General features: G+C 41.3%; 1 protein-coding gene across 1 annotated transcript in view; it reads left to right on the top strand.

Moving 5' to 3' along the window:
- Nucleotides 1-11,287, top strand: part of LOC134582874 (alpha-1-antitrypsin-like) — a 28,903-nt gene extending 17,616 nt beyond the window's left edge. Inside the window, exon 5 of the mRNA XM_063439547.1 lies at nt 11,041-11,287. Coding sequence (XP_063295617.1) covers nt 11,041-11,232 — 192 coding nt within the window. The 3' untranslated portion in view covers nt 11,233-11,287. The remainder of the gene's footprint in view (nt 1-11,040) is intronic.
- Nucleotides 11,288-12,341: the final 1,054 nt, after the last annotated feature.

Raw genomic sequence — 12,341 nt, 5'->3', positions numbered from 1 at the left:
GGGGACCCTACACCCTATTACGATTTTGACGGACCACAAAAACTTGTCCTATATTGGGGAGGCTAAGCGCTTATCCTCTAGACAAGCTCGTTGGTCCTTATTCCTGACTCACTTCAATTATGTACTGACTTACAGACCTGGTTCTAAAAACTCTAAAGCCGATGCATTATCTCGCCAATATGAACCTTCTACTGTACCTGAACCAGTTCTTTCTTCTATAGTTCCGAAATGCAATATCATTGCTAATACGAATCTCAGGATTCATTCTCCATTACTGGCCGAGATCATTAAGTTGCAACATCTAGCACCTAAACAGACTCCTGCGGGTCGTCATTTCGTTCCTCCTGCTCTTCAACTGGAACTTTTACAGTGTTTACATAATAGCAAGATGGCGGGACATCCTGGTATTCGCAAAACTTACGCGTTGATCTCTAAGGACTTCTGGTGGCCTGCTTTACGGAGGGATATTGAGGAGTTCATCGCTGCATGTGAAGTTTGTACTAAAACCAAACAACCCCATACGCTTCCATGTGGATTCCTGCACCCCTTGGAGGTTCCAGAAAAACCATGGTCCTGTTTGGCCATGGACTTTATTGTCGATCTACCTATCTCTAAAAGACAGACTGTTATCCTCACCGTGGTTGACAGGTTTACTAAGATGGCACACTTCATTCCCCTGCCTAAACTCCCGTCTTCTTCCGAATTGGCAGAGATATTCGCTAAGGAGATTTTTCGCCTACATGGGATACCCTCTCACATTGTATCGGACAGAGGCTCCCAATTTGTTTCCCGCTTTTGGAGGTCCTTCTGCTCTCAACTTGGTATTAAATTAAACTTTTCTTCTGCCTATAATCCTCAGTCTAACGGAGCTGCTGAACGTACCAACCAGAAAATTGAACAATATTTACGATGCTTTGTTTCTGAACACCAGGATAATTGGGTCGGTTTGATTCCTTGGGCGGAGTTTGCACACAACAATCTCGTTTGCGATTCTACTCATTCAAGCCCCTTCTTCATGAATTATGGTTTTCATCCGTCTATTCTTCCTTCGGATTCTCCTTCCCAGGGGGTGCCGTCGGTTGATGTTCATGTTGCCAATTTGAGGAAGTTGTGGGATCAAACTCGACAAATCCTTGTGCACAACTCTATGTTGGTTAAGAAACACGCTGATAAACGTAGAAGGGCGGCTCCGGTCTTTGTTCCAGGTGATAGGGTATGGCTGAGCACGAGGAACATCCGTTTAAAAGTGCCATCCATGAAGTTCGCTCCTCGTTATATTGGACCCTACAGGGTGCTGACCCGTATCAATCCAGTTGCGTATCGTTTAGCTCTTCCTAATACCTTACGCATCCCGAACTCGTTTCACGTTTCATTGCTGAAACCACTCATATGTAACAGATTTTCCTCCACAATAGCCCCTCCTCGCTCCGTTCAGGTGGAGGGTCAGGAGGAGTATGAGGTTAACTCTATTATTGATTCTCGAATCTCCCGGGGGAGAGTACAATATCTGGTTGATTGGAAGGGATATGGTCCTGAGGAGAGGAGTTGGGTACCTCAGGAGGATGTTCATGCTCCCCGTCTCCGCAGGGCGTATCACTCTCGCTTCCCATCTCGTCCCGGTTCATTCCGCCCGGTGGGCGTATCTGAGAGGGGGGGTACTGTCAGGGTACCTGTGGTCTCTACCTCCGAAAGAGGTAGAGACTTAGCTGTTCCTCCATCCAGACGGTCTGATGGCTCCCTTCCCCGCGGTCTATCCGGTCATGCTAGGCCGGCCGCGAGGGAGTGACTGCCTTTTACAGCATCTAGGCAGGAAGTAGTCATCAGGACACTCCCCCGGAACGACCTGTCAGTCAATTGCTGCAGGACCAATCAAGACGCCTCGGAGGCGTGGTTACTGCTCTGAACAGGGTATTTAACAGAGCTTCTTTCATTAGCTCATTGCCCTGTCGTGGTTCTAGCTTGTTCTAGTCACTCAGTGCTTGTGTATTCTATTATCCCTTTTGGTTTTGACCCGGCTTGTTTACCTTACTCTGCTTATCTCTGTTACCCTTGATTCGGCTTGTCTCTCGCTTACCTGTCTTCTGTTACCCTCGACCTCGGCTTGTCTTTGACCATTCTATACTGTACTACTTACGTTAGTCCGGCCATTCTAAGGTCCGGTATACGTATCTGGCTACTGTCCCGATCCTGACAGTCCACTTCCCCCACGGCAGCATTCGGCATCTGAATTTTCAGATTCAGAAAGCGTGGATTGCTGCCAGACAATTGGCTGATAATGCTAATCTTTTCATGTCAGGATGGGAAACCGAAGTTATTTATGGCCGTCATAACTGGGGGACGAACCTGGCCTCATACCATAGATATATCGATGATATATTTTTTATATGGAAAGGTACACAATCGGACTTAGAGTTCTTTTTATCAAGTATTAATTCCAATGAGTGGGGTCTACATTTTAGCAGTTCTTTTAGCAGCCAGAATATTAATTTCCTAGATTTAGAAATCTATGAGGAAGCTGGTATTTTAAAAACAAAAACTTATTTTAAGAAAGTTTATGCCAATAGTTATGTACTATATAATAGTGGGCACTACACTCCGTGGTTAAATAATATTCCAAAAGGCCAACTACAAAGAATAAAAAGAAACTGCACCGAACAGAGTATTTTTGAAGAACAAGCTAAAATAGTGGTAGACAAATTTTCGCAAAAATATTATCCCACTGATATATTAAATAGGGCATACGATGAAATAAAAAGTATGGACCAAAATGAATTAGTTTTTAAACAAAGTAATTTCAACAGAGGACAAGAAAAATTTGAGAAAGTACCTTTAGTTTTAGATTTTAATCAGGATTTTAAAAAGGTTAAATCTATTATTAATAAACATTGGCACCTTTTAAAAAAAGACAGAGAACTATCAACAATTATTCCAGATAAGCCTTTTATCACTTTTAGAGGTGCACCTAGTTTAAAGCAGATCCTGACATTTAACCACCCAAGAAAAGAAGTGCCAGAAACATTCTTAAGTGTAAATAAAAAAGGTTTTTATTCATGTGGAAAATGTGTAGGATGAAAATGCAGCAAAAACAATACTGGGATTAGCAAATTTAAAACAAAATATACAACAGAAGAATATACCATTAAAGATTTTATTACTTGTTTTTCTAAAAATATTATATACCTTCTAATATGCCCATGTGGTCTACAGTATGTAGGGAGGACCATCCGCCCCTTACATAAAAGAATTTATGAACACGTTAATAATATTCGGAAGGGCGTAGATCACCATAGCGTATCTGATCATTTTAAAAGGTACCATAACAAAGACCCTAGTGGCCTCACATTTTTAGGGATTCAAATGGTTAAAAAATCATGGCGCGGAGGAAATTTTATTCAATACCTAGGCAAAGAAGAAATGAAATGGGTTCACACATTAGATACCCTAGAACCCAAAGGTCTTAATATTGAATTTGATTTGTACAATTTTATGTAATTAATTTTATACTTAAATATATACACTGATATTAATTATCCTCGCTTTTTTTTTTTTTTTCCTCTCTTTCTGCTAGTAGGTGTACTTATGTATTTGTATTGTTGAATGTTTCTCTTGGACCAAATAGGTTTTTTAGAATATATATACAGATATCTTTTTAAAATAATATATATACATGCTTATATCTCTTTTTAAAAATAATACATGTACCTTCTGTTTACTGTTATGAACTACCTCTTTAAAGTACAGTTTTATATCATCCTTTGCTGTTGTTTTTTGGGTTTTTGTTTTTGTGCTAATTTTTCCAATTCTATATGGACTGTGGGATTCCCCTTTTTAGACATTTAGCGGACTTACCCCTTTTTCATTATAAAAAAAGACTATGGGAATGCACCCAATGAACTAATAGATTCCACGCCCCCAACATGGGCTTTAAAAGGCAGGACCAGCTACATCAGGACGTGATCTGAGGAAGCCGATTGGGCGAAACGCGTCATCACGTCATTACGTCATCACGCCATCACGTGATCGGACGAAACACCGAGTTCCAGGAAGTGCAGCGAAGTGCTGAAGTTTCGTATGGGAGTGGTAGATATCCCTCATACAAACACTGATACATGATTGTTTTACTTCCATATGGGAACGGTGACTTTGGATTTTATTTATAAAATAAAGTGTTTTTTTTACTACTGATCGAGCTGGTACCCTGCTATTTTATACTACCATCCAAGTCCTGATGTGTGGACTTATAAGCTGGACAAGTTAGAGCAGACTTTTACTGCTCTATCTTTGTGAGTAATATTCCTATTTTGGGTTTATTTTATATACCTGTTTATCAAACAATATTATACTATGTTTTTTCCTCTCTGTATTTTTTTATATGTTTTAACTTGATTGGAGCATCTAAGGAGACATATTTTTTATTGTAAGTTATTATTTTATTACTTACCACCATTGACTTGCAATTTTGCACATAACCTTATTCGAGTGTGACTAATTTGCACACTCCTTTTTGCACTAATTATATGTATATACTCGCACCTTAAATATTTAAAGGTATAGCGCACCTTTTTACTAATGGTCAGCTGACACTCTCAAACAATCAATAACTCCCCATTCACAAAACTGGAAAAAACAACCAGCTTGAAGCACTTCCAATTTTGCAAGAAACTAGGAAACAAATTCCTTCATGACCCCAAAATGGCAGAAGGATATCTCCTTGGCTCAAGAAGATGTAACCCTACAGTTGAAAAATTATATAATTGAATATTATGTTTTTGCAAGGAGGCATCTAGTTGTTGTTTAAACATCTGTGCAGACTCTCATAAAACCACTTCTTTAGGCAGAGAATTTCCACATCCTTATTGTTCTTATGGTAAAAAAAGCTTTCCTTTGCCTTAGATTAAATCTTCTTTCTTCCAGTCTACATGCTAGACCTTGTATCATATGTATAAACCTGTTTGTGAATAGATTTCTACATAATGGTTTGTATTGGCCCCGGATATATTTGTATAATGTTATCATATCCCTCTGAGGCGACATTTTTCCAAGCTAAAGAGGTTTAAATTTGTAAACCTTTCTTTATTGCTAAAATCTTCGATTCCTTTTATTAATTTTGTAGACCGCCTCTGCACTCTTTCCAGTGCCATAATATCCTTCTTTAGTACAGGTGCCCAAAATTGCACAGCATATTCAAGATGTGGTCTTATCAGTGATTTATAAAGAATAATAGTATTTACATCCCAAGAATTGATTATCTTTTTTAAACATGAGAATACATTACTGGCATTAGCAACTGCTTATAGACATTGCACATTGTTGCCTAGTTTTTTTTTATAAATTTGCATTTTTCTACATTAAATTTCATCTGCGATTTGAGTGTCCAGTCCCCCAGTCTATCTAAATCCCTCTGCAAGAAAGCAATATATTGCTCCCATTGTTATTACTTTACAAAGTCTTGTGTCATCTGCAAGCACTGAAACCTGAATTTCAATGCTTATTTTTCAAGATCACTTATAAACATGGTAAATAGAAGAGGTCCCAAAACAGAACCCTGAGGGACACCACTTACCACCTCTGTCCAGCTTGAACATTTACCATTAATGACAACTCTCTGTACTCTATGTTTTAGCCACTGTTCTACCCAAGAACAGGAATTTTCATCTAGACCAATTTCTTTGAGTTTAAACACTAATCTATTGTGTGGAACTGTATCAAACGCCTTGAGAAAATCCAAGTAGATCACATCCACTGCAACATCCTGATCTATACTTCTACTTACTTCTTTGCAGAATGAAATTGTTAGTTTGACCTTACCTTTACTTCATTAAACCATGCTGATTTTTGCTGATAACCACATTCTTCTCGATGAACTCTTGAATATTATCGCTTAATAACATTTCAAATACCCAGCCACAGATTTGGAGCTCACAGGTCTATAATTTCCAGGCAAGGATTTTAAACCCTTTTTGAATATAGGTACCACATCTGCCTTGCCTTCCTTCAATTCAAAAGATTTACTTATTTCCACACTTAGTTCCTCAAGTACTCGTTGATGAATACTGTCAGGCCCTGGAGCTTTGCTTATATTAACTTTCTTTAGTTGCTGCAGCACCTTTTCTTGAGTCATCCAATTACAATTCTCTGCAGTCATTTGCGTATCTATAACCAGAGGTTCTTCCTTAATATATACTGGGGAAAAATATTTATTTAAAATTTCTGCCTTTTCCTGGTCTTCATTAACCTTTACCCCCATCGCGGTTTTTAGTGTAGCTACATTTTCTTTCTTTTTTTTTTTTTTTGAATTTATGTACTTGAGAAATGCTTTGGGGTTGGTCTTGCTCTCATTGGCTACCACTTTCTCATTATAGGTAATCTAATCACCTTTTTGCATGCGGTATTGGCTTCCTTGCATCTTCTATAGGATGCCTTTGATTTGTCTCATTTGAAGGCTTTAAATGTCCTTTTCTTATTTTTCATTTCTTGATTCACTTTCTCACTAAGCCACATTGGTTTCAATTTGTTTCTTTTCTATTTATTACCCAATGGTACATACTGAGAAATGTACCTTTCTAATATGTGTTTGAAGATATTATGATCACTTTTTCCCAAGTGCTCACGTTAAATGTAGGTCAAAAGATCAACATTGTTTGTTAGAACCAGGTCCAGACAAGCATCCTTTCTAGTTGGTGCTTATACAAGTTGTGGCTAGAGTTGAGCGAACCCGAACTGAAATTCAAAGAACTTTCCCATGCTGTGTAAAATGACACAGAACACTCTGATTGGTTAGCTTGAATCCAGCCAATCAGAGTGATCTGTGTCATTTTACACAGCGCTGGAAAATTCCAAAGAACTTTCCCACGCTGTGTAAAATGACACAGAGCACTTTGATTGGTATATTTCAAGCCAACCAGTCAGAGTGCTGTGACAGGTAAATGTAGAGACTTACCTGTCAGTCTCTTCATTTACCTGTCAGAGCACTCTGATTGGATGGCTTAAACCCACCAATCAGAGTGCTCTGAGCCTAATTGCAGGGCGGGGCAAGGCTTTATAAGCCTTCCCCCACCCTGCAGAGCTCACTCTGCGCAGGGGTGGTGACCGGGGGGAGGACATAAGGTCCCCCCCCCAATTTTTATTTATGGCCCCGACCCACCGCTCAAGAGTGGGGGCCGGGGGAGGACAGTACGTCTCCCTCCCCATTTTTCATTTATGGCCCCCACCCACAGCGCAGGGGTGGGGGCTGGGGGGAGGACAATAGGTCCCCCCTTTACATTCTTATTTAGGGCCCCCATCCGTCGCACAGGGGTGGGGGCAATAGGTTTTTATTTGTAAAAAAATTTTTTACAATGAGCAGCCACTAGCGAGTAGGGGCGGGTATAGCGAGTAGGGGCTGAATTTACTAATACTAAGTAATCTTTACTTAGTATTCGTAAATGTGGCTGAAAGACCAATTTCCCGTGTGAATTAGGGAGTTATCTACTAAACGGCTGCTTATTTTATGTTATTTTTAAGTGATTTCCCTATCCACATTTGTTTGCAGGGCACTTGTCCTACTCTTACCCCCATTGTACTTCCTTTTGCAGCCCTCTAGCCCTTTCCAGGAGTTTTTTAGAGGCATTTTTGTGGCCAAAAGTTCGGGTCCCAATTAACTAAAATGGGGTTCGGTTCCGGGTCAAGTTCGAGCCCGAACCCTGACTTTTTTTCAAAGTTCAGCCAAACCGAACATCCAGATGTCCGCTCAACTCTAGTTTTTTCTAGTTTTTTTTTTTTTTTTTTCTTCTCTTTTGGATCAACAGCAAAAAACAGGTGTGAGGAAGGCTGAACTTGATGGACGCAAGTCTCTTTTCAGCTATCTAACTATGTAACTATGTAGTTGTGACATGAAGGTGTCATTTAACAATGTGTAATATTTGTAATATGTAATATTGCTTAGTTTATGCTATTGCCTCTAGTCCCCCAATTTGGTATTTAGGCTCCATGCATTAGTAAGAATACATCTAATATTATCATGAGTCACTTGTACTTTTTTAGAATTTTTTATTAATATAACATACCTCTTCTGTTCTGATCTTGCCCCTCCCCCTTCTCCACCCACCTTATACAGATCTAAAGCCCATCTCCTTTCTGTCCTTTCTCCATTTTATAGATTAGTATGTCCCTCCCTCCCACCACTAGTTTAAAATCTCCTCCAACCTTCTAGCCATGATGTCCCCCAGCACTGCAGACCTTCTCCTGTTTAGGTGCAATCCATCACGGCCAGGGCCGGCCTTAGGCATTTAGAAGCCCTGTGCGAAAAATCTTCACAGCGCCCGCCCCCCCCGTCATCCATGTATGCTGTAATGTTTGTGTTGTCTGTGTATGTGATAGTAGGTGTGATGACGGTGTGTGATATGTATGCTATGTGTGATATTTGTAATGGGTGTATTAACAGTGTGTGATATGCGTGTATTGGTTGTATGTGACACACACACACACAGAGTCAGACGGCCATACACACACACAGGAAGACAGTCATACACACACACACACAGACACACAAAGGCAGACAGTCTCACACACACACAGGCAGACAGTCAGTCATACACACAGACACAGACAGTAATACACACACACAGAGGCAGACAGTCATACACACACACACACACGCAGACAGTCATACACACAGACAAACACGCAGACAGTCATACACACAGACACACACAGGCAGACAGTCATACACACAGACACACACAGGCAGACAGCCATACACACAGAGGCAGACAGCCATACACACAGAGGCAGTCATACACACAGAAGCAGTCATACACACAGAAGCAGTCATACACACAATCACACACACAGAGGCAGACAGTAATACACACAGACACACACACAGAGGCAGACAGTAATACACACAGACACACAGTGGCAGTCATACACACACACAGACACACACAGGCAGACAGTCAGTCATACACACAGACACAGACAGTAATACACACAGACACACACAGAGGCAGACAGTAATACACACAGACACAAACAGTCATACACACAGACACACACAGAGGCAGACAGTCATACACACACACACACACAGACACACACAGGCAGACAGTCATACACACACACACACACAGGCAGACAGTCATACACACACACACAGGCAGACAGTCATACACACACACACAGGCAGACAGTCATAAACACACACACAGACACACACAGGCAGACAGTCATAAACACACACACAGACACACACAGGCAGACAGTCATAAACACACACACAGACACACACAGGCAGACAGTCATACACACACACACAGGCAGACAGTCATACACACACACACACACACACAGGCAGACAGTCATACACACAGACACACACAGGCAGACAGTCATACACACACAGACAGTAATTAACACAGGCAGAGAGTCACACTCACCTGACAATCTCTGTGGAGTTCATTGTGGAGGCAGTGCAGCTCCTGGTGACTGTTTGGTGGGGAAGCAGGGACTCCTTCCTGCTTCCCCTGCAGCAGTTTTCCGGCGCTTTTAGCTCCGCCCCCGCCACACGGTAAGCTCCGCCCCCGCTGCAAATTTAAAAAAAAAAAAAAAACTTTTTTTTTTTTTTTTTTAAATCCCGGCCTGCTGTGCGGCCGCACGGCGCCCCCTGCTCCATGGCGCCCTGTGCGGCCGCACAGCTCGCACACCCCTAAGGCCGGCCCTGATCACGGCTATAAAAGTTCCCAAGCGCAAAGTCATCCCAGTGCTCTAAAAAGCCAAAACACTCCTTCCTGCACCAAGACTTCAGTCATACATTGACCTCTCTAATCTCCCGCTGCTTTTCCACTGTAGCGCATGGCACGGTTCATATCACAGAGAATACCACCTTGGAGGTCCTTTTCTTTAAAATTGCTACCTAATTCTCTGAAATAATCTTTCAGGACCTTCCATCTTGCTCTAACTTTGTCATTGGTACCAACATGGACCATGACTGCTGGGTCATCCCCAGCCCCTCCTAATAATATATCCAATAATCTATCCACTCTGTCAGCAACATGATGGACCTGAGCACCCGGGAGACAATCCGGTTGAGCCGGTCAGAGCAGCAGATTACCCTTGCTATTCTCCTAATAATAGAATCCCCCTACCACCACAACCTGTCTAGCCTTCCTTACATTTTCATCCCCACCCGTACTAGAGGGACTGTTCCTTTGGCTGTTAGAAGGAGCAGCTTACTCTAGTACAGCTACTCCTAAACTGATGCTCCCAACACCTTCACTCAAATAGGCAAATCTGCTAGGTTGCACAAAGTCAGGACTAGCTAGCCCATTCCTCTTAAGGAACACTCTCCCAATTAACTATTAACATAGTATAACCTAATCCCCCAGCTATGTTCCTATAGCATTGTTACCTTCTCATTACCAGTCATGTTCAATTTTCTTCAGTCTCTTCCCTCTCTGCCCAACATAATATTGTCCTCCTTGCCCAACTTTTCCAAAAACTCATTCACTATCCAGCGCTGCCAACTCCTATACGACTTTACTACCGTTAATTAAATTTACCATGCCTTATGCTTGTGTTCCTCTCCAGGCCACATACCTGTCTCTCATTGCCCCACGTTGCCCCATTTCTGTTTTTCCTCCGTTGCCCCATTTCTGTTTGAGACTCATGGATCATCGGCAATCTCTACTATGACCTTTCATCAGTCCCATTTCTAAACACTCTTTCATTGGCACAAAACAGGTTTAAACCGCACAAGCTTGTTTGATTACATGCTCAATCTGCACTTTCTCATTGCAGTGACCTAAAATGAGACTGTCCTGACAAATGTTAAGAGACATTCCATTGGTTTTCATGGTGATTTTTCTAGTTAGCACTTTGCCTTGAATTGCACCTTGATAAATATAGCCCTATGTACTAATCCAGAGCAGTGTTGTCCAAGGATAGTGGTATTGCAGGTAAACACCCATGTGGAGTTACTAACTAACCAACCCTATCTTCATATATTTACATTGTATTACATGAATCTTCCTTAATGAGATTAATGTCGGTTTCTCTCCATAGGCGGTCCACAAGGGAGCACTGAGTGTTGATGAGAAAGGAACAGAGGCCGTGGCAGCGACAGTCCTTGAGCTAGTACCCATAAGTCTACCACCAACTATTAAACTTGATAATCCTTTTCTCATCCTTATTCAAAAGGAAGAAACTCATAGCCCTCTGTTTATGGGAAGAGTGAGAAACCCAGCGGTGGCATAATACGTTACATGTACAATGCGCCATTCTTTTCAGATTAAAAGATACTTTAATTGTTTGATGTTTCTGTGTTCCTCAATAAAGGGACAGTGAGTGGTGATATATTTATTAATGATATTTTTGTCCCAGACCAGCTAATCGTGTCAGCTGTTGGGTTCGTTCCATCTAGTAGATAGGATGTCATTTTTTTGAAGAACATCAATCCTGATCTCAACAGGTGATAAAAGACAACTGAGTGTCAGAAGTTTATTTAGTACATATGACCTGTCTACCACTTGCTAAATTTTTAATTTCAGTTCAATAACATATCTTGGCAATGAGCAGCTTTGTACAATTGTAATGAATGAACTAAGGTTAATGCTTTCATGATCCAAGTATTAAAAAGAGATTGAGAAAATGGTCACCTTCTAAATCTTTAGAAGTCAGAATGTTTCTTTTATCCACCATATACAAGGCTCAAGCTGTCCAAGGTGACCTTGCAGTTCTCGGACAACTTGGGCTGGGGTTGTGAACCACTTTGCAACCCGCCAGAAGAGCACTTTTTGGAGGGAAGGTGCCTGAGACTCAAGGGAAAAAACTCTACCTGAGAGCCAGGCAGAGCACCCTGTATTGCGGCCGCAGCAGCTCCCGAAAGTTGACTGACCAGAGTACTAAATGCTCTTGAGCTATTTTGGGCATAGGATCACGTGTGCGGCGGGTCAGAGCTTTGACACGGTTGCGTTTCCCTTGCACTGCATGGATCTGAGCACTAGTTGGACAACTTGGGCAATCAGATCACGGCTATTTAGGGATGTAGGACATGTGGGGTTATAGTATGTTTTTATTATATTTTGGGGGTACTTTTATGTTTTGTGTTGGAATCTCTGTTCCTGGGAGATTAGCTTACCTGGCTTAAACGTAATTTTATAACAGGACAGGAGGCTTCATATTTTGCATAATCTTTCTTTACTAAAACTCCAGCAGCACAGGTTTAACAATAAAGTTTAGTGAAAAAAACATTGCCATAGGGTATAAAAGGCCCTTCCTCTTGCATCATTTCCTCTTTCTTTGCTGCTCCAGTCAGACAGGTCAGAGTATTTTATTCTCTGCTATTGAATTTACATTTACACTGT

Source organism: Pelobates fuscus, chromosome 13 (genome assembly GCF_036172605.1).
Source record: "Pelobates fuscus isolate aPelFus1 chromosome 13, aPelFus1.pri, whole genome shotgun sequence".
Taxonomy (NCBI): Eukaryota; Metazoa; Chordata; class Amphibia; order Anura; family Pelobatidae; genus Pelobates; species Pelobates fuscus.
This window is presented reverse-complemented; position numbering and strand designations above follow the sequence as displayed.